Source organism: Primulina tabacum, chromosome 11, assembly GCF_025594145.1.
Source record: "Primulina tabacum isolate GXHZ01 chromosome 11, ASM2559414v2, whole genome shotgun sequence".
NCBI classification, from domain to species: Eukaryota; Viridiplantae; Streptophyta; class Magnoliopsida; order Lamiales; family Gesneriaceae; genus Primulina; species Primulina tabacum.
Window position 1 is genome coordinate 33,472,679 of NC_134560.1, and position 23,077 is coordinate 33,495,755.

The 23,077-nt window shown below is 35.0% G+C and overlaps 1 protein-coding gene across 2 annotated transcripts; it reads left to right on the plus strand.

Annotated features, from left to right (window-relative positions):
• The first annotated feature begins 148 nt into the window (after positions 1-148).
• Positions 149-6,469, plus strand: LOC142518336 (protein REDUCED WALL ACETYLATION 4-like). Of its 2 annotated transcripts, none has more exons than XM_075621096.1 (16): positions 149-358; positions 751-842; positions 2,180-2,326; positions 2,403-2,459; positions 2,563-2,635; positions 3,233-3,391; positions 4,165-4,314; positions 4,396-4,651; positions 4,738-4,856; positions 5,010-5,096; positions 5,169-5,257; positions 5,374-5,436; positions 5,580-5,636; positions 5,811-5,907; positions 6,006-6,170; positions 6,293-6,469. In XM_075621096.1, exons 1-16 carry the CDS (start codon positions 326-328, stop codon positions 6,296-6,298), a joined length of 1,650 nt encoding a protein of 549 aa, XP_075477211.1. In that variant the 5' UTR covers positions 149-325; the 3' UTR covers positions 6,299-6,469. The 2 variants fall into 2 exon arrangements, with proteins under 2 accessions (XP_075477211.1, XP_075477212.1); XM_075621097.1 differs by having other exon boundaries at positions 2,186-2,326.
• Positions 6,470-23,077: the final 16,608 nt, after the last annotated feature.

The following is a 23,077-nucleotide window of genomic DNA, read 5'->3' on the forward strand; positions in this document are numbered from 1 at the left end:
CTAACTCTAAATAACAAAAGGGACCCACTGGTGCCGACAATACTTTATTTCAAAAAAACTATTTTTTTTTTATATAAAAAACATAAATACAATCTGCCAACTATCTGAAGTCTTTTAATTATATATATATATATATATATATTATCAATTGCAAAAATCCCAAATCTCGTTTAAAGCTCCAAGCGGTTGCTTTGTCACCCACCGCCAAAAATTCACCCATTTTCCATTCAGATCTGATTTTTTCACCTTCAATTTCAACAATATCCCCTGTGTATGTGTGCATGCGCACATACATTCACGAATTCATAGCCGTGAACTGCGAAAAATGGTGATCTACGGGCCACTGTCTCCTGGTCAGGTCAGTCGGTGAATACTTGCTCACCTTTGCTAAGTTCTAGCTTATTGTTATAATATGAAGTGTGATTGTGTATTGGAAAGTTGTGCAAGTTTTGGCTTTTTGTTATAGTATTAAGTGTGATTAGTAGTGTTGTACAAGTTTTTGGTTCGATTGCATTGTGGGTTTTAAAAGTTGAGATTGGTTGTCTGTTAGTGATAATTTATAGTGTTTCTGTCGCAAACGACTACGGGATTTTGTATAATCTGTCAAATTGTACGTTTATATGTAAATTCAGTGTTGATCATTTAATTAATATAAAAATAATGACATGTGCGGTTGATGGCTTTATCTAATTATTATTATCTTATTGATGTTATCAATATCTTTATGTTATTTTAAATTTCGATTTGCAGGTGTCATTTTTCCTTGGAATAGTACCGGTGCTTGCTGCTTGGTTATACTCGGAATATTTGGAGCACAGGAAGCATTCATCATTTCCTAAACCGTAAGCCCATAGTTAAAACGTGCTAAGCAACTCTCTTTGACCTAAAGCAACAAACACTATTTGTTGAGAAACGCCTGAAATGTTGTTTCTCTAGTGATATGCGGTCGTTAACAAATATGCTTTCATTGAATCATATGAAAACGAGAATCTTGTTCAGGGAAACTGTTGGCTCTCAGACTTCACTTTGTTATGGAGATTTGTTTTTCTTTTGTTAGTAATAATGCATCAATAACACAAAACCATTAAGTGGTTCGGCTAGAAGATTTACACTGATACCAATCCTTAAGGCTAGAACTTTAATCGTTCCCTCTAAAACTTGGATTACAATCATCACACTTTATATTGGTAGGAAAAATAGGTGATGCATTTGCAATAATCTCAATAAAATTGTTTATAATATTAATTACTATGATACCGAATTTGGTTATATTATCTAACAATTAAACCCAACAATCTTGTTTTTTCATGTCGACTCTTATTTTACCAACAACATCCCCCTTATCATGAAGTGTTCTCTATCAGAAAATCTCTACATTTTTCGAGGGAACACATGAGGTTGCACAAGGAATTAGGAGTTCAATTTGTGTTTTTCAAACTTATAAATCCAGAGTGGCTCCGTCCTCCTCAGACGTTTTAATGGGGAAACTAATGATTCCATCAAGTTGATTGTCCGCAATTCAAACGATAAACATGTACATGGTGTGATTTGAGCTCATGTACTATGTTGGAAACACAAATTCTCCAATGAGTCTATTGGTAACAATGGGGATTGTGTTAACCAATTTGTCGTTGAGTGTTACCAAATCCACCAAACCATCTACACGTGTCTCTGATAACTGTACAAATATATGAAAAATCGAAATATATATCTGATTGATCCATTGAACTAGGCCCTGATTGCACTTGGTGGAAACTTGTTGGTTCTATGATCCCAATTTAACTTATTTTTTAAATCAAAGAATAAGAGAATGGAAAGGGAAATCAACAAAACATTTATTTTGTTGTGCCCAGAGGCCCCAGACCAACGTTTAATATCTGATCACTGATTTAACAAAAATCACTATGTAATAGAATTTGATTATATTATCGGAACTTCTGAACCCAACAAGACCCTTTGTCTTTTGTGATTATAAATCGTCACTGAATCGAATGAGCTATATTGCTCTCCATTGGCTTCAAATGACATGGAAACAATAGCAGAGGATAGTTCTAACCCTTAGTTGACCATTCTTCTACGGCTTCTTAAATCTGAATCATAATGTGTCATTATTGAGAAAAGGGATGCGTATATTGTCTGCCATTTTGAGTTTTTCTTCTCTAAAGGTTGTGCACTTTAGTGGCAGGAATTCTGATATCAATTTGGTTGAGTTGACTTTGACTGGTGCTGTTAAAGAAGATGACAGGGCTGTTCTTTTGGAAGGAGGTGTCCTACAGTCAGCCCCTTCAGGACTTCGAAATTCGTCCGTAGCATCCAATCTCATCAGGTTTGTGGAGAAATGAGGTCAAATAAAGTCAGACTTGCATTGTAGCATAATGCGTTTGGGCTCACTGTGTTATCAGGTTTCTTACATTGGACGAGTCATTCTTGCTGGAAAACCGGGCGACTTTGAGAGCCATGTACTGCAGTTTCTGTTTTTTCATCTGTAGTCATTTTGATTTAGGATGCATGTTTTTTTTTTTATATAATACCTTCTTTTGGCTTGTCTCAACTCTCATGTAGGTCAGAGTTTGGTGCCCTTTTGATCCACTTTTATATCTGTGACCGCACAAATCTTTTTGGTGAATCAAAAAAGGTTGGAATCAGGTTATTTTTGTTGGTACCGAGAGTTTGGTTTTTCTATCAGAGAAAGATGGTGATGCACAAATGGATTCAAATTGATGTCATTTTTATGTGCGAATGTAAGAATGGAAACTGTCAAACTAAAATAAGAAACATGCGATAGTCAGCCATTTAACATCACGGGATGTGCATATAGCAAAAAAACATCTGTGCCCATGCTTTCATGCGCACAAACACCAACGCACTTTGCTATAGTGCTTTACCATATGATATGACAGTGAAGGAAATGTTTTTGTTGGATTATGAAATTATATATTTTTCTTGGATTATTGAAATAAAATTAAAGAGCTTGGTATCTCACATGTTGGATGATACAAATCAAAGAACTGTAGATACTTTTTATTCCATTTGTGGGTTTGAATACATACGAAAACACAAAAAATGAATTGATTGAAATTACATGGAGAATACATGAATGACTCATTGTGATTTTGTTTGCAATATCGTTAACGTGCTGACATGGGTGTTTGATGTTTTTCCTGCTTGTGTACCGATTTACTTGATATAGTTTATGTATTTTTTGATAAACTTTTTGTTACATTACTGACAGAATTATAACCGGGATCTTTTCTTGTTCCTGTACTTCCTTCTCATCATGGTTTCGGCCATCACTTCTTTCAAGATACATAATGACAAATCACCATTCTCTGGGAAGACAATAATGTATCTGAACAGGCATCAGACTGAGGAGTGGAAGGGTTGGATGCAGGTGTCTTTCTAATCTCTTATTTCCACTGATTAAATGTTATATTTAACTTGTAGAGTTTAGTAGGGATATTATCTGTTTTCCTTCCTTTTTTTTCCTTTTATGAAAGTGGATTTGGATCATTATTTTTTCAATCTTGTATTTTTCGTCACCCTTTCATTTCTTGTCAAGTGACATTGAATTGATCTGCAGAATCATTGAAGAATTACAACTTCTCGTTTCAGTATAAATAGTTGGATCCTGATTGCTAATGGACCGCTGCAGGATGGAGACGAACTATGGATAGTGAGTTACATTAAGTGAGGTGTTGTGTGAACATCAAGGTGGACGCGGGGGATAGCTTGACTAATTAATTATATGGAGAGACTAGAAATGACTATAATCCAGGACTTATTATCTAGAATGATCTAAGCAAATTCATATTTCAATTTTCATGTTTTCGTCATAAAATTGGTATGCGATTGGGTAATTCCCTACCTGGCCAAAACTGAAGGTGAAGAAATTTGTCTTCTAACCTTAAACCCTTGCAGAAGTCCTAATTGCCTGATCTGAGCTCCTAAGAAATGATGGGGTTGGGCAAGCACTAAAATGATGACCTGTGGCAGGCCCATATGGTGCGACACACTTAGAACACTGTCTAACCAAAGCGAATGTTCCTCATACTACAATGTGTTGAGCTCCCCCTTACTGTATTTGGTACTTAATTGGCAATTTAATAACATGCTCATGGTTGAAGAATCAAAAACAATCTCATCAATCTTTTCTGACATGTTCAGGTCTTGTTTCTCATGTATCATTATTTCGCTGCGACCGAAATTTACAATGCCATAAGAGTCTTCATTGCTGCCTATGTGTGGATGACTGGATTTGGAAACTTCTCTTATTATTACATCCGCAAAGATTTTAGCCTTGCCAGGTTTATTCAGGTACACTCGTTTTTATATTTCAAGAAAATTAATATGTTGTCGCTCTGGTTCTGCTCCTAAAAGATTTACCTTGATTGGTAGATGATGTGGCGGCTTAATTTCTTGGTGTTATTTTGCTGCATTGTGCTTAATAACGACTACATGCTATACTACATATGCCCCATGCATACTCTTTTCACTCTCATGGTGTATGGAGCCCTTGGTATCTTCAGCAAACATAACGAGCAGGGCACCGTCATAGCTGCAAAAATACTTGCCTGCTTCTTGGTGGTCATTCTGATATGGGAAGTGCCTGGGGTATTTGATATGGTCTGGAGTCCATTCACTTTTGTGCTTGGTTAGTGGCTTGTTGAACTTAACGTTTGCCCTTGTCAATGCAAAGTCATGTCTCAACTTCCAAGTATACATTTGGATTTGTCTCAGGGTACACTGATCCAGCTTCAAAAGTGAAATTCCCTCTTCTGCGTGAATGGCATTTCCGTTCAGGCCTTGATCGATACATTTGGATTATTGGGATGATATATGCATATTACCATCCAATGGTAAATATTTCTTGCTTAATCATTTGTCTCATTCACCTATATTTTTTGATTTTATGTTGGTTTATTGGGTGGCCACCAGTTGTCTTTTCTGATCATTACAAATTTCTATTTTTGTTGATTTTTCTCCTTTAAACCAATGAAATTGTTTTTCAGGTTGAGAGATGGATGGAAAAGCTGGAGGAAGCTGAAACAAAGCGCAGGATTTTCATCAAATCAATTGTTGTCATAATTTCCTTGACAGTAAGCTTGTATCAGTCATCTCAGTTTTGAAAGAAACATTACTATCCAATGTAAATAAATTTGTGATTTCAGGTTGGGTATCTGTGGGTGGAATTTATATACAAGCTTCCAAAGATGACATACAACAAATATCATCCTTATACATCGTGGATTCCAATAACGTATTATCATTCCCAAGTCTTTGTTATACAAGCTAAGTAGAGATGTAATTTTTGCCAGTGAGATGGTGAATTTAGCTTTGATCAGGCTGTTTCTTCATGTGCTTTCTTCTTCGCAGTGTATACATATGCCTACGAAATGTCACCCAGCATTTACGCTGCTACTCATTGACACTTTTTGCGTAAGTATCCTTAAACTGGCCATGAATTATCATGTATTCCAGAGTTCGGAATTTATTAAATTAAGTTTGGAATTTATTAAATTACGTTACAGTTCTGCTTTAATATGATCACCTGACCCGACATTATTCTTCTTATCAATTAGTTGGCTTGGGAAAGTCACTTTGGAGACTTACATCTCACAGATCCACATATGGTTGAGGTAAGTAGATTCCCATCTTAGGGCTGTTTCTTGGAATGAAATTCTACAAGGTGGAAAATATCTGATTTAACTGATATTTATCCTCCAACATTTAGATATTAGGTGGAACAAATATGATATATCAATTCTTTGTAATAATATCAGTTGAATTTGAATCCAACTGGTTGAACACAGGTCTGGAGTGCCCGATGGTCAGCCAAAGTTGTTACTTTCTTTGATTCCAAATTACCCAATGTTAAACTTCATGCTCACCACTGCCATATACATAGCGGTGCTGTATATTTTTTCTCTCTCAATTGTTTCCATCCTAAATTAAAATTTCCTCGAAACCGAGATATTTTGGGTTTCAATTTATTTTTAATCTTGCAGGTGTCTTATAGGCTTTTTGAACTAACAAACACGTTGAAATCCACATTTATTCCGTCCAAGGACAACAAACGTCTTGGGAAGAACTTAGCTGCGGGCATGGCGATAGCAAGCGTTTTATACGTACTGGCACTTGTGTTATTGAAAGTTCCTCAAATGATGGTTAGTATACGTATCATTCGAACTCGTGAGCTACAATATTTGTCTGCCAACATGTGCTACAGTAAGAGTCTGCTTGGCTAAGATTATCTTTAAAAATGACGTAAGTTTTTAAAAATGCCGTGTTGCAGGTGTGAATCTTTGTAAAGGTATATAAAAAATACAAGTGTATCAAAGGAACCATCATCAGATCATTGAACTCAGGTAAGTTCCAAATGTAAAGGTGTGGTTTGTATAGCATTGACAATTTTGATTGTATTTCAGAAATTAGAAAATATGAAATTTAAATTCATTATTCATTGCTCCAATCAAGCTGTAGAGAATTTAAGATTGGGTTGAAGACCCCACGACGTCCAGAAGATTATACATACTGTTCCTTCGAACCGGTTACTTGTATTAATCAAGTTAAGAGCTCATACGCGAATTATTCTTTGTATAGTAAAGATGGGAACATCATATCATATGTATATGAGAACATCAACTAGTAGTCCTTGCACACCTAGGTTTCTATGAAATGTGGACCGTTTATTCACCGTATGAGAAGATAGACAAAAGACCAAAGTTATTGTCTCATAATTGCTTAAGCATGATTGAAGCGGTTTTGGGAAGTCGGATTTTAACATCCAACAACAGAACATAGAATGGGAATCACCCCTAGTTTGGACTAGGTATAGTGGCGCAGCCAGAAATATTTTCTTCGGTAGACAAAATGTTTTTAAATATTAATTTGAACTTCATATAATAGAAATAAAAGAAAATACAGAAACATACCGAATTTTTATAAATATTAGTTTAAACTTCACATAATAGAAATAAAAAAGAAGTTAAAAGGAATATATCAAATTCTTTTTTAAGCCGAATTTTGCGATTTTTCAATACATTAAACTTATTTATGATAAATTTTGTATCAATACCCAGATCAATATCATCTTCTATATAAACAACCATGAAAGGTCATTTTCCATTGTATTACGAAGTGATGTCTTAGTGAGTTTCTTTCCTGAAAAAGCTTTTTTTGTAGTTGCTGTAGAAACTGGAGGAGTCAAAACCAATCGAACCAACCTATCAATCAAAGGATAGATAATTGACTTCATTGTTCTGGCCAATGTTTGGCACAAATGATGCAAAGAATCAAACTTGCGCATGACGTGGTACATCAAACTTATAATGATATAATTCTCTCACCAAATCTTCTATTTCTTCTTGATTGAAATCATGGTAGTAAAAGTTATTAACAAGAGACTAAATGTCACATAGAGAATGATCTGAATCCATCAACAGGACTCAAAGCATTACTAAGAGTAAGAAGTTTCATTGTGCTCTCTGTAAATCTCTCGTTCAATTCCATCAACTGAAAATTTATTACTACGTTGAATATTTCAAAATGATAGTGATTATGGACTATTATATTTTTTTTCACTTGCAATATTTCACCTGTAAATTGTAATCAAAATGAAATTGACAAGTTATAATTCGATTTAAATTGCGAATTCTGTATTTTTTATTCATAAAATTTTAATCTTAAAATTTCAGCATAATTCAATAAATATAAAAAACATGTAGATTTTGAATATGAAGATAAAAAACTTCACAAATTTTTCTTCTTTGAACAAATAAAAAATAGATACTAATTTCAATGTTTATACATTTTCAACCCTAAATATTAGAAATCTTGAAATCCCCAATATTTTTTATTCACATATTAGCTCCAATCAAAGAGACACACAGAACATGTCCGACATTAAAATATATGCATATTGTTTGAAGTTTGCGTTATTATTTATTAAACTAATCTTGACATAATATTTACAAATCGTAGTCTATATCATTGATATATATAAATTTGAAATACAAACAAATTCTGTTTCTTCAATTTTTATCAAAGCTGTTTTCGTGTGTGCACCGCACCATTCTACTTCAATCTTCAGTAGTCGACTTGTTTTTTTTTTTTTTTTTTTTTTTAAGTAATGATCTTACAATCTACACATAATAACCTTTTGAATACATTGGTCTTTAAAATTCAATCCATTATTTTCTTGTTTTTTGTGAGATAATGTTCTACACATTTAATAATTACTTCTAAATAAATTGGGCTTTATATATGCATATCCAGGCCTAAAATTAAAAAAAAATATCTGCTGGGCTTATGCCCAGCTTTGCCCACATTGTTCTCAGCCCGACTGTGTAGTAGAAGAGGAGGTTGTGCCTCGTTATGGTAGCGCAGCTGAAGTGTCGTCATAACTAAGAAATAGGATATGAAACCCGTCAAGCTGCAGTCAATTACATCCCAAGTTTCTCGCAATGACCCATGGATGATGGACATAAATTTGTCTGAATAACAGAAAAAATTTCCACGTTTAGCACGATTCATAAATTTTAAATGAGGGATATTAACAAACATAATATCCTAGTATTAAGATACATAAACAGGATTATATCAAGTGATTATGTATTTTTTGAAGCTACTAATCAACATAAAATGCTGTAAACTAAAAATAAATGACTATCAAATTGCTGTTCGTGTTGAATTGTGTCTTTAATCTATAGTAATCTTAACATGGCCCGAGCCTTCGAAATCCCAAAATGGGTACCGCCGTGCCTCGACTCGTGGCCTGGTCGAAGGTCTAAGAGGCCTTGGTCCTTGAATCAAGGTGCACCTCATGGGCTTTTGGTAACTATGAATGTTCCAAATGATGAAAAACTGCTTATCAAGTTCTTGAAAGATTCATTCGCTAAATTTGTTTAAAAAGCTAATCTGGAATTGCTCAATGACCATTTCAATAATGACAGCAACAAAATTTTGGGAGATGACCTGTAATTGATGATTCTTGCGCGTTGTTCTCCATGTTTTCAATAACGAAAGTCGGTAACTTGGCCTATCCATATCCGCGATCCTGTGTTTGTGAAATGCCGTCGCCTTCTCTGGTTTTATTTTTAGCAACCCTTCTAAAGTTAGGAATCACAAAATGGAGTACAAATGGGTTCACAATATTAAAATTATTGTTCGAGGCCAAGTCCAAATTCAGTCTTCATATATACGTAACAACAACTAACGCCGAAATCTTTTTAGAAATTTAATCAAAAATTTGGATGATGAGGTTTTCTAGAAGGAGAGACTGGTAAGAATACGAGAATATGATGAATTCGCGATATGGATGATCGTCTTTTTATATTTAGAGATCTTGAGTTTTATAATGTATACACGGCTTTTATATTTTTGTAGGACTGAAATCTTTCTTCACTCTTCAGTGTTAACGGACATATGACATTGAACATTTGCAATGAAACGATGGAATGTCAATTCTCACTCCTTCAATTAGATATCTTTTATTAAATGTCAGGTTCTCTTGCACGCGATACATGTATATGTATTTAATTTTTTTTTTTATGTAAAATAATAGTTTTATGAAATATTTAGAGATTATATTAAAATTGAATTTTTTAAAAATATTTCTCTGTAATAGTATTTTATGTAAGATAGGGTGATATGATCATTTAAATTAAAAAATTCAAAATTAATTAATTTTTTTTAAAGATATATTAGTTATATACATAAAGTTTTTATGATATTTTTTCAATTAAATAGAGATGAAATATTTTTGGCATATCATAGGGACACTTTTGGTTTATAAAAAATAAATATGACACTTAAAAGTAATTACTCTAAGTATCTCATGTACCATAATGTAGTATGAAATTATATATATGAAATTTTTTATTTATATTTATTCAATATATTTATCTTTATTCAGTATTAATAATAATAGTGATAATAATATTTATCTTTATTTAATACACATTACTAACCTTGTAAATTAGTTAATCTTTTCATTAATATTTTTTTATTTTAAGTAATTTTTTTTTTTATTTTTTAAGTTGGAGATAATACGAAGACTAAGAACTTAAGAGATTTTGTTTATAATAGAATTTTGGTGATTAATCAGAATAATTATTTAAATAAAATATTTTTTTTATTTTTGAAATTTATAAAATTTTATAATAATGTTTTTAGATTGTTTAATATTAGATCATCTTGTTATCTGTCACACCGGACCATATATAACTCTGAATTTTATTAAAATCCCTTCATCATACAATTCCTATAGGATGCATAGTATCTAGAAGATTTTAACGTTGAAATCTCTATCAAATATTTGGCGTTATAAATTTATGTACATTTCACTTACATTGTTATTTATTATGTTATTTGATACGAATGATTCTGGATTTATATTTATGTTTGCATATGAATTAAATTTCTAACAATATATTTTTAATATGAGTTACTTGCCAACAAACATAAGTTGCGTGAATGTAATAGTTATACATATAAAATATTTTGTTATCACAATTTTTTAAATCATATATAATCAATTTCATTTGAAATGAAAGAAAAAATAATATAAATAAATAACAGTATCGAGCTGTTACAGGAAATCAACCACTGCATTGTTTTGTAATTTCAGGTTTTCGACTGCTGATAAAGAAGTCAAATCGCTCAAGTTATTTAATATTTTCAAGCTGAATATCACTCAAAATTCTGACAGGAACAAGCTTTTAAATAAGCATTCAATGTAGTGTCAGTATCCAACCATCGGTCTGAAATGTGCAAAGCATAGTGGATACTTGTTTTCAACCGTTCTGAAACTACCTGTTTGCTATAAGACTACAGTAAACCATCAACTCCCGATGTAACAGGAAGTTTTCTAGTATGTCTAAAGTCAAGTTACTTTTCACGGGCTATTCAAGCTAAAAAAGAAAAAACAAAATGAACATTAAATGACATTTATTGCAGTGTATGATGTCGGTAGAGACAAGGCCATTATGTCGGAAATTGCTACAAGTGATCGTTGAAAAGCATATCCGACCATTGGAACTTTTAAACTATATATAGATGTAGATTCAGATCAAAGAATGCATAGACGCTCTTGCTCTTGAACTCACATATTATCTTATTTGCATCTTAAAAATCTTTGAGCACTCTTAAAGCGTTACACTTTCAAGCCGCTCACTAAGCACACACTTGCACAGTTCATATCAGGTCTTCTAAGGATCATCATTGTGCTATTTCACCAACTCAAAGTGTTACAAGCTATCCGTTTGTTTTGTTACTAAGTATCTGGTGAATCAAAGATTCTCAATGTTGGAACATTTCATGTTCGCAATCTTGATTTGATGTTAACAAAACTTGTTATTTTGTTTCTAATGAATTTACCTAAGTGCGCAGAAAGCTACCGAGCCTAAACTGAAGCTATTGAGACGCAAACTGAAAGCGCCAACTGATTGTCCAAACTGAAACAGTTCAACTGATATATCAAAGACCAATTTAACTGATTGTCCAGCTGATAGGTAGTTCAGCAGAAGACCTTCAGAAGCCCGATCAATCTGATGAAAAGCTCAACTGATGAAGAGCCCAGCTGATCAATTCAACTGAAGCAGTGAAATCAATTCAATTGACGAGCCAACTGATTTCACCAAACCGGTTCTAGACCAGTTCAACTGAACAGTTCATGACATCAGTTAGGAGCTGACTAGTTTGCAGAACACGACAAGCTTATCTAAGTTGAATCCAGCTGTGCGCATTAAAGAAAGCAATTGTCCAGTTAAAGGACAATAATGAACGTTGCAGTAGAGTTTAAACTTAAGATGTTCCAGAATGACTGTCAGTAAGGACAAGACACAAATATCGAGGAACAGATTCAAACTGCAACAGACATATTTGATGAGTCTTGAAGAACGGTCACGAAACCTCTATAAAGACAAGATAAAGACCATCAAAAAACAAGTGTGTGTGAAAATCAGAAAACAAGAGAAAAATAGGGCATGCCATTAGCTTAATGTAGAAGCAAAATTCTCAGTGTGTGAGAACACTTTCGTGTTGTATTCATAAGATCAGTTCTCACACACGTACACACAATCACTCACATATACATAAAATTGAGCATATTGATAAGTTGAGTGAGTCTTGCACAAATACGTTAAACTTGTGTATGTAGTTTTTGACACATAGACGTTAAACAAGTGTTGGCTGAAAGGTGCTGCCTTCAGCCTAGGCTAAGAGTTCAGTTAGACAGTAGCGTAAATCCTAAGCTGAATATGTTTGTATAAGGTGTTGTATAAATCAAAATCTTCTAATGGAACCTACCCGAGGTGGTATAAGGGGTGATGTATGAGTAGTTGAAGTCTCCGAACATCCATAAACATATCTTGTGTACTTAACTGTTTAATTATTATTTTCAAATTGATTTGATCAGTTCGAGCTGATATCTGTTTAGTTCTCATCATAACTGAACTGATACAAGCAATAACTGACCCTTCATTTTAGTTATTCAGTTCACACAAGGTAAAAGGCTTTCAAATTAATCAGCTTTCTTAACGAAGAATTATTTCGAGTATTTTTCGCTTGGTTTAAAATCAAATTCAATCTAATTCATCGGTGTTTATATTTTTAGAACACGAGCTATTGCAGCTCATTGAGAATATTGTGTTTGAAGCACCATCAAAAGTGTAAGAACCGATCCATCACTTAAATAGTTAGAGTTGTAAAGTGATCACTAAGAGTTTCAACGTAAAGCCAAAGTTTTTAATAGAAGTCTTCCTAAGTGGAAGAAGAGGTGACGTAGGAGCTCGAGTCTCCGAGTATCCATAAATCATTTATATTATGCATTTACTTTCAATTATTTATATTTTCCAGTCGTTGGTCCATTGGTACTTATTGAGCTAATATTTTAAATATATATTTATCCACTAGCATTATTAGACAATTTTTGCATTTTTCACCTTTTAATGGTCCAGTAAACTACTGTTCAATGATAATTGTTTTAACAACCTGAAAGCTGTTGGAACAACCAACTTTTAAGAATTTTTTTTTACAAATTTTGTTCATACCCCTCTGAATTCTGTTCCGATCCCAACAAGTGGTGTCAGAGCGGGGTTTTTTTTAACTTTAATAACTATTTTTTTAAAATGACGTCATTTAACAATATTACTATGTTTTCCAAAGAAGAACATGATGACTGAAAAATACGTATGCATGCACAATTAACAACTCAAGATGATGACATGTGGTATGTTATCACAGACTGTCTAATGAAGATCTTAAAAGCCAATCCAGTCGTTGCAGTATCTGAAGGTTCTCCACAGATGGTGGAAAAGCACCGGTCCGAATGGACGACTGAGGATAAAAAGAAGACCAACATACAAGAATTTGGACAAGGACATGTCTAGAAAATCAGGACTTGTTCTACAACCAAAGATACTTGGGAAAAGGTGACCCAACTCTCTGAGGACAATGATCAGACGCAGGAGAACAAGCTAACTGGTAATGCCAAAATGAAGCTCGACAAAACTCTGAATTAGTTTGATGAATGGTTTAATAGTATCATTATTGAACTTTCATATATCGGTAATGAATATTCTAATGGTGAGATTTATTCGAAGGTACTGAGAGCACTTTCCAGAGAGTGAGATGTTAAGACGGTGGCCATGAGGGAGTCCAAAGATCTTAACAAACTAGACCTACCTGATTTATTTGCTGACCTGAAAGCTTACAAGTTTGAGCTGGGGATCAGGACAGAAGAAGAGCCATCCACTCCTCAATCCACAAAATCTCTGGTGGTCACAATATCAACTTCAACCATTAGTGAAGAAGTCTCTAGCAGAAAATATGATGACCAGATAAGTAATGAGACTATATCTTTAATTGTTAAGAAATTTGGCAAATTTATGAAGAAGAATCAATCCAAATTCAATTCTTATCGATGACATGGTATTTAATTTTGATTCAATTGAATCACACAACACTGCACGACATGATAGATGAGAACAGAAGAATCATAATTATTATATGAAGCCAATTCAGAAAAACCTGAAGGATAAGTCAACCAATTCTAGCTGTTTACAGCGAAAAGTGGCTGACAGTCTGAAAGTAAAAGTTAATATGTTAGTGGTTGAGGGACCAAGGAAGAAGCACCACACAAGAAGTTTTGAAGGAGGGGTGAGAAAGCAACCAATAGAACAAGTCAAGAACAAGAATTTCATAGCGTTTTTCTCTTTTTCTTTTCTTTTAGTTAGGATTTAGGGGATCCTACCCTCCAAATATTTATGTTTTGATTTATTTTTAAAAATTGAATTTTTTTTCTTGAGCATTCTTGATTAAATTATTGATTTTTATTGCATCTTTGGAGCATGATCAACTTCGAAGCAATTCTTTGTGTTATAATTGAGATCGAAAGGAGATTTTATAACGTAACATGACAACATAATCCATGAATACCACAACTTGTATAGATATATGAGATTGGATACATGTCGATAGCCATATTATTCAAAGTCATGTTTAGTCGAGGAGACGAGCTTACAATGTGTACATTTAGCCAGACTTGAGGGCACAGAGTGAAAGGGGATCGGTTACGGTGACCGTATGCGCAACGGAAGTTAAAAATTTTAAATTTTACAAGAAAATTTCGGTCACCTTGCATTGTGTGTAGCAAATACAATAAAACACCAAAATGTCATACATAAGGTGTTTAGAAATAGTTATCTATCAATCTTAAAAGATTGATGATGACTCCAACTAAGGTGTAAACACCTTAGCTCTTTAATGGCAAGACAATCTTCAAGCTTCCCTTTGAGCCCACTTTGCTCAAATATTAAGCCCACCACCAACAAGCTAGAACCATTCTAATTTTGCACTAGAAAAATTAGAGCATTTTTCTTTTGAGAAGTGTTTTCTTTCCTTAACTATTGAAGAAGAAAAATGAGAGAAAAACTTGGAGAGAATCCCTTTGCAATTTTCGGCCATGCCCTTCAAAAATAGGAGGAGAGAAGACTAGTCTTGGTTGTGGGAAAATGTATGAATTCCAAAGGCATGCCATGCCTTGGATGTTGCAAAAGTTGTCTCCCAACTTTTCACCTCCCATGCATGCAAGTCTTATTTGATTTTTAACAATTAAAAATCCATGGACTTATTTTAATTATCTCAAACATATTTGAGACTAATTAAACATTACTTGAATTCACTCAAGTCACTAGTTGAATAATTATTTCTAATTGGGCTCTACAAGGCCCAATATTGTTTAACTAATCCAACACTTGAATTAATTTAATTATTTGGACTCTACTAGGTCCACTAGTGTTTAATTAATTCAACACTTGAATTAATTTAATTTAGTCCATAATAATGTTTATGAAAATCACAATTTTCAAATACATTATTTATTTGGCCAACTTTTAATCTAGGAACACTTCCACAAATTAAAAGTCACATTTCTCTCATAGAAGTCATACTTCTATTTTATTTATGATCCCGAATAATGATTCCGAATAATATCAGCCAATCACAATTAGCGAATTATGATCCCGAATAATATCAGCCAATCACAATTCCTAAAAGGTAGTTTCCAATTGCATCACAATGCAACCCTCTACGTAAACTTTTGTCTCACGTTTGATTAGGACCCAATAATATGACGTCGTTCATCTTCACGTGTCAAGCCTTACCCATCGATGTTGAACCTTAATGGACGGTCGTCATGAGTTCCCCCAATAATATGAGCCGAAATCATGGGAGTTCCACGTAGTTCACATCACCATGTCAATGGATGTCACAGCTTTCCGGCACCCAAGGCCCCCCCAATAATATGAGCCGAGCCCCGAGTATGGGTAGCGTTCATCATTCACCCATTGTCGATGGAAGACATGAAAATTATAAACAAATTTATAATTCCCCTTTTCGGGCTTGATATTAATTTTGAATCTTATTCAAAAATGAGGGTTTTTAATTTTGAAAGGTCTCATCATTAATTTTATTTAAAAGCTCGCCATGTTTGATCGTATGTTTGCCGGATTCATGCAACTTTGTTATTATCATAATAATAACGCACATACTCATTATTTATAACATATCATGCATATATTATAAACAGTAAACAAAACAAGGATGATCAATCGCCCCAATACTAATGGCCCTTGTGAGCTAAACACGGGCCTAGGTCCAATCCTAGGGAAATGCATGGATGCAAATGCAACTATTACATTAGCTTCCAATATTTACATGTCTTCGATCTTCATAATCATCATGGCCACCATCTTCCAATCTTGATCATCCACTATACTAATATTTACAAATAAATATCCATGGCAAATAGGGATACATCTCATGGGGTGGGAACGGGCCATAAACCAAGCCCACTTTATAAATTGATAATTATTACAATCATTCAACACAAAATATCCTAGCATACACCTAGCAAATTGGGCTTGGGCTTTTGATCATCCTTCATGCACAATATCACATATCATACACCATCAATTAATTATCACAATAATTAACTGATCCAATATTATATATCTTGATTCAATCACTAACCGCCACGATTATAAACTAAATTAACAAAGTATACAAACACCTTTTGTCTACTTTCAAATTAATTTATTTATAACCGAATTTCTTGTAAATAACCATTTACTATAAATATTTAAAGTCCAACTCAAAATATTTATTTCATGAGAAAATATTTGCAACTTTTGTAATTTTAAACTTAAGGGCCCAAAAACTTATTTTTCACCAAAAACATTTTGACCCATTTAAAATTCACAAATATGTTAGCCATCCAATGGCCCAACAACTCAAGGCCCATGGCACTTTGATAATCCAAAACACTTTTTGAAACCCTAGTCGTCATCGCCGTCGCTAGAGCTCCGTCGTCGGATTCCGCAACAAAATTTTTTTTATTTTATTTTTAAAGGGGGTTTCGGGCAGCCCCTTGGGCTGCCCTTGCTGCCCGTTTCGGGAAGTCCATCGGGCAGCTTGGGCTGCCCGAAATGGGCAGCAACAAGCTGCCGAAATATGCCCCAAAAAGGCCTTGACATTGTTGCAAAATTTTGTTCTCATGCGGTTAGAAATCAATCTCAATATAATATCTTGTAATTGCTACACAAAATCGTAACTTTAGCTCGGATACCACTTGAAAGGGGATCGGTTACGGTGACCGTATGCGCAACGGAAGTTAAAAATTTTAAATTTTACAAGAAAATTTCGGTCACCTTGCATTGTGTGTAGCAAATACAATAAAACACCAAAATGTCATACATAAGGTGTTTAGAAATAGTTACATATCAATCTTAAAAGATTGATGATGACTCCAACTAAGGTGTAAACACCTTAGCTCTTGAATGACAAGACAATCTTCAAGCTTCCCTTTGAGCCCACCTTGCTCAAATATTAAGCCCACCACCAACAAGCTAGAACAACTCTAATTTTGCACTAGAAAAATTAGAGCATTTTTCTTTTGAGAAGTGTTTTCTTTCCTTAACTATTGAAGAAGAAAAATGAGAGAAAAACTTGGAGAGAATGCCTTTGCAATTTTCGGCCATGCCCTTCAAAAATAGGAGGAGAGAAGACTAGTCTTGGTTGTGGGAAAATGTATGAATTCCAAAGGCATGCCATGCCTTGGATGTTGCAAAAGTTGTCTCCCAACTTTTCACCTCCCATGCATGCAAGTCTTATTTGATTTTTAACAATTAAAAATCCATGGACTTATTTTAATTATCTCAAACATATTTGAGACTAATTAAACATTACTTGAATTCACTCAAGTCACTAGTTGAATAATTATTTCTAATTAGGCTCTACAAGGCCCAATATTGTTTAACTAATCCAACACTTGAATTAATTTAATTATTTGGACTCTACTAGGTCCACTAGTGTTTAATTAATTCAACACTTGAATTAATTTAATTTAGTCCATAATAATGTTTATGAAAATCACAATTTTCAAATACATTATTTATTTGGCCAACTTTTAATCTAGGAACACTTCCACAAATTAAAAGTCACATTTCTCTCATAGAAGTCATACTTCTATTTTATTTATGCTTATAAACTCATTTACAAGCCGTTCAACACATTGAACAATTTTACTTCTCAACGGGATCTAGAAAGCTAGTACTTGTGTGGCCCTCAATGGTTCATTGATACAACTAGCCGTGGGTTCACATCTCCATGTGATTCGGACTAAACATGTCCTTATATGAGCATACCCCAATTGCTCCATTCTTAATTATCAACTCTTTTGATAATAAGAACGTCAGAACTCAAGTCTGATAGTACCCAACGAATCATGTTAAACGCCTAGCAGCATCGCTTACATGATTCCCTAGGTATCAAATGATAGTGCCTGCAAGAACCATTCAATTATGGTTAGCGTACAGTACGGTCCCTTCAACTCATATATCACGACCGATTCGACAACCATTGGTTTATCGAGAGTTGTCAATGAATCGATACTATGTGTCATGTCGTAGTTGCATCGATGGTGTAATCTATGAAACCCTTTTCATAATTACCACCATACTCTGATCAGAGATTTCAACCTACATACACACGAGAACACATAGGATATCCATACCCGAAGGTAAGCGGTGAATCCCCGACTACAATGCATCGACTCCTATATGTTTCGACAGAACACCCAACCTTGTCACCTGATGACCCCATGAGAGTCGGTAAACAAGTCAAAGTGTAATTCTAGCACATAGAGTCTCAATGTTGTCCCGGGTCATAAGGACTAATGGTGTACAACTATAAACTAGGACTTTTGCACTCGATAAGTGAGAACCACTTGGAAAGTACTTTATGGAGGGTTGTTCAGTGCATTCTACCAGGAGCACCTATCTGCATGCTCGGACATCACAATGTCCCCTACCAATGAAACATGGTACTCACATCGCAGATACTAGTCTCTAACTCGAGCGGCCTATATCCTTCTTAGCGGCGGCTGAATCGACTAGGAACTGTTTAGAATATACAGTATTCCAAATATGAGTTTCATGATACTCATCATATGAGCATCTCATATTCTTTCTACTATTTATATATTCAAGGACGTTATCTATGCAACTAGCATGGGTATACAGATAAAGAAGTGCCAAAATAATAATTTCAAATATTATTAAAATAAAGATCGTTTACACACAGAGTTTCATTGTGAACACTCGGCCAACACTTGGCTCGACGGGCACCTACTCTAACACAGAGAACCAAGACCCATACGTGGTGTCATATGACACTTAATTTGGGCATCAACTGTCCTTTGATGAGTTCTTCTGAGGTCAAGAAGAAGACTAAAAATCAGACGCTACTTGAAAGACATACCAAATGTTTTATTTTTGTTTATTTATTTAAATAAAATTTAGTTTTTGCATTGAGTTCTTATTTCTTATTGCTTGATCATATTTAATCCCTAAAAATATTTGTGCAAGGTGTGCATAATGGAAGAAATGAAAAATGGGTGGCCTTTGTAGAAGAAGATCGATGTCCATTGATAGTCTTCAAGCCCATTGCCTTACAATCAACCGAGGAGTCTTCTTATTTTTCTTTATTTTGTTTAATTTTTGTTCAATTATTATTTTCAATATTTTGCATTGTGTGATTAGTTTTATTGTATATATATATATATATATATATATATATTCCCAATAAAAATTATTGAAAAGTTCAAGCTAAAAATGATTGCAAGTGCACGATGTCATTTATAGTATATTGTATAAAAAAACAAATGTTGATCTGTATTACACGAATATTATTTTCAGTTATGTATTTCTTTAGCCAACGATATTGTGAATGGATTTGATGACTACTAGATTGAAATAACTAAATGTTCAAGTATCAAATAAATTATGCAAATCAATATTAAAAATCAAGCAAGATTGAAATTACTCCATTAGGAATGACGCCCAACTCTTGGACGAAATTCCTTATCTAAACAGCCTCCTTTGCTGCAGCTGATGCAGCAATGTATTCTGCTTCAGTGGTGGAATCCGTTGTACTGTCTTGCTTGGAACTCTTCCAAGAGACAGCAGCACCATTGAGCATGAATATGAATCAAGAGGTTGACTTTGAGTCATCAATATCGCTTTGGAAGCTAGAGTCGCTATAGCCTTCCAATTTCAGATCTCCACCCCCATAGACCAAGAACAATTTATCGGTCCTCCTCAAATACTTGAGGATGTCTTTCACAGCTTTCCAATGTGGAGGACCAGGGTTCGATTGATATCTACTCACTACACTTAGTGCGAAAGCCACGTCAGGACGTGTAGATATTATCCCATACATGATGCTACCAATTGTAGATGCATATGGATTGCGTGTCATCGCCGCTATCTCTGCATCAGTCTTGGGAGACATAGACTTGGATAGGGACACGCCATGACACATTGGTAGATGTCCTCTCTTGGACTCATCCATCGAGAACCGCTTCACGATGGTATCAATGTATGTGGACTGGGTGAGATCATGCAATCTTTTTGATCTATCTCTATAGATCTGTATTCCCAATACAAAAGATGCTTCACCCAAGTCCTGCATCGAGAAATTACTCGCTAACCATATCTTAGTTGATTGCAACATCCCTACATCATTCCCAATGAGTAGAATGTCATCAACATAAAGCACAAGGAATGTCACAGCACTCCCACTGACCTTCTTATACACACAGGATTCCTCAGGATTCTTAGTGAAACCAAACTCTTTGATTGTACTATCGAATCTAAGGTTCCAACTCCTAGATGCCTGATTTAGACCATAAATAGATCTATGAAGTTTGCATACCATATGCTCACTTCCGACAGATGTAAACCCTTCAGGTTGAGACATGTAAATCTCTTCCTTAATATCCCTATTAAGAAAACCTGTCTTGACATCCATCTGCCATATCTCATAGTCATACCATGCAGCTATGGCTAGCAATATCCTTATGGACTTGAACATTGCAACTGGAGAAAAGGTTTCCTCAAAATCAACTCCTTGTCTTTGAGTATATCCTTTTGCCACCAATTGCGCCTTGAAGGTCAATACCTTCCCATCCACCCCAAGTTTCCTCTTGTAAATCCATTTACACCCTATGGGAACAATTCCATCAGGTGGATCCACAAGATTCCACACTTGGTTCGAATGCATGGAATTCATCTCAGATTCCATTGCTTCAAGCCACTTGGATGAATTGGCATCAGATAACGCTTCCTTGAAGGTCCTTGGATCACATCCATGGTTAGGCTCATCATGACCCTCTTCAAGAAGCAGACCATACCTCATAGGTGGTCTCGAGACTCTCTCGGATCTTCTAGGAGCTTGTATCTCCTCTCTTGGCTCCTCGGGTGTGGGTTCTACAACTGTGGGTGTCTCTTGAACCTCTTCGAGTTCTATCATCTCGCCTTTTCTATCTAATAGAAATTTCTTTTCCAAAAAGGTTGCATTCCTAGAAACAAACACATTTGTTTCTTGGGGATGATAGAAATGATATCCAACTGAATTCCTTGGATATCCCACAAAGTAACATAAAATGGATCGACAATCCAATTTATCTCCTACTACCTGCTTCACATAAGCAGGGCACCCCCATATTCTTAAGACAAGAATATTTGGGTGACTTACCCATCCATATCTCATATGGTGTCTGCCTTTGAATGGACATTTAATGGAATATCTTTCAATTTTAAGTTATAGAGATCGTTTTCAAGTTCACCAGTACCAATCAAACATTCATTCATGTAAATGTTGCAAACACCTTTGCAAAATAAACAAGAATATTCATTTTTATCAGCATAGAAATGAAACAATGTTTTTCACAAAATTACGTACAAACAAAACATCTCATAAAATTAACTTAAAACTATTGTTCAACAATAAGTAAACATCGTCAACAGCCTTGGCAGCAACTCTTGCCCCATTGCCCATCCTTAAGAAGGTCATACCTTCCCTAAGCTTTCTACTTCTTTCCATCGCCTGCAAATCATTACAGAGATGTGAGCCACATCCGGTATCCAATACCCAAGAAGTAGAGTTAATTGAAATGTTTACTTCGATATAGAACATACCGTTTCCAGAACTCTTCTGGACCAGATATTCCTTGCAATTTCGCCTCCAATGTCCAGGCTTCTTGCAGTGATGACAAACATCACTAGTCTTGTCAGCCTTAACTGGTGTGGCTGCCACAACGGGATTCGGAGATTGCCTCAACAAGGGCATGTTCTTCTTGGGACGTTGGAAAGAACGCTTCTTTCCCTTCCCATGTGGATCAATCTTCGTACCAGATGAAGAACCCACATAAAGAACCAACTTCTCTTTCTTGATGGTTGATTCAAACGTAACAAGCATATTCACCAACTCCTCAAGGGTCGGCTCCATCTTGTTCATGTTGAAGTTCAACACAAAAGGATCAAATGAGCTAGGCAATGATAACAGCAACACGTCGGTGGTCAACTCCGAAGGCAAGATCAGATCCATGCCAACGAGCTTGTCCACGAGCCCAATCAACTTCAGGCCATGCTCATGGACCGAGGCCCCATCTCGCATGCGCAAAGTGATCAGCTCCTTGACGGTAGCATGCCTAAGAGGCCGTGTTTGCTCACCAAAGAGCTCCTTGAGATGCAAATGAATGTCAGCAGCACTCTTTGCATCCTCAAAACGCCTCTGCAGCTCATCATTCATAGAAGTCAGCAAATAACACCTGGCTATCAAGTCATGGTCACACCATTCCTTGTAAGCCTGCAATTCCTCAGGAGTGCAGTCAGTCGGAGCCTCAACAGGGGACGACTCAGTCAGTGTATATGCTACCCTTTCCGAATTCAAGACGATTTTCAGGTTTCTTAGCCAAGTGAGGTAATTAGGTCCAATTAATATGTGTTTGTCGAGTATTGCAGATATCGGATTGCGAATCGAAGACATTGTCAATTTGTACTGAAAAGTAAAAACAGATAAATGTTGATGACTATTTTAAAATATTTAGTAAGATATGAAGTTTGGACTTTTACTTCATAAATATTTGCTCCCACTGTTTTGACATCTTTCACTACCCTCTAGTGAAAACGGGAAACTCCTTTCCTCAGTAGGTACGCAAGGTCCAATTAGCGAATCA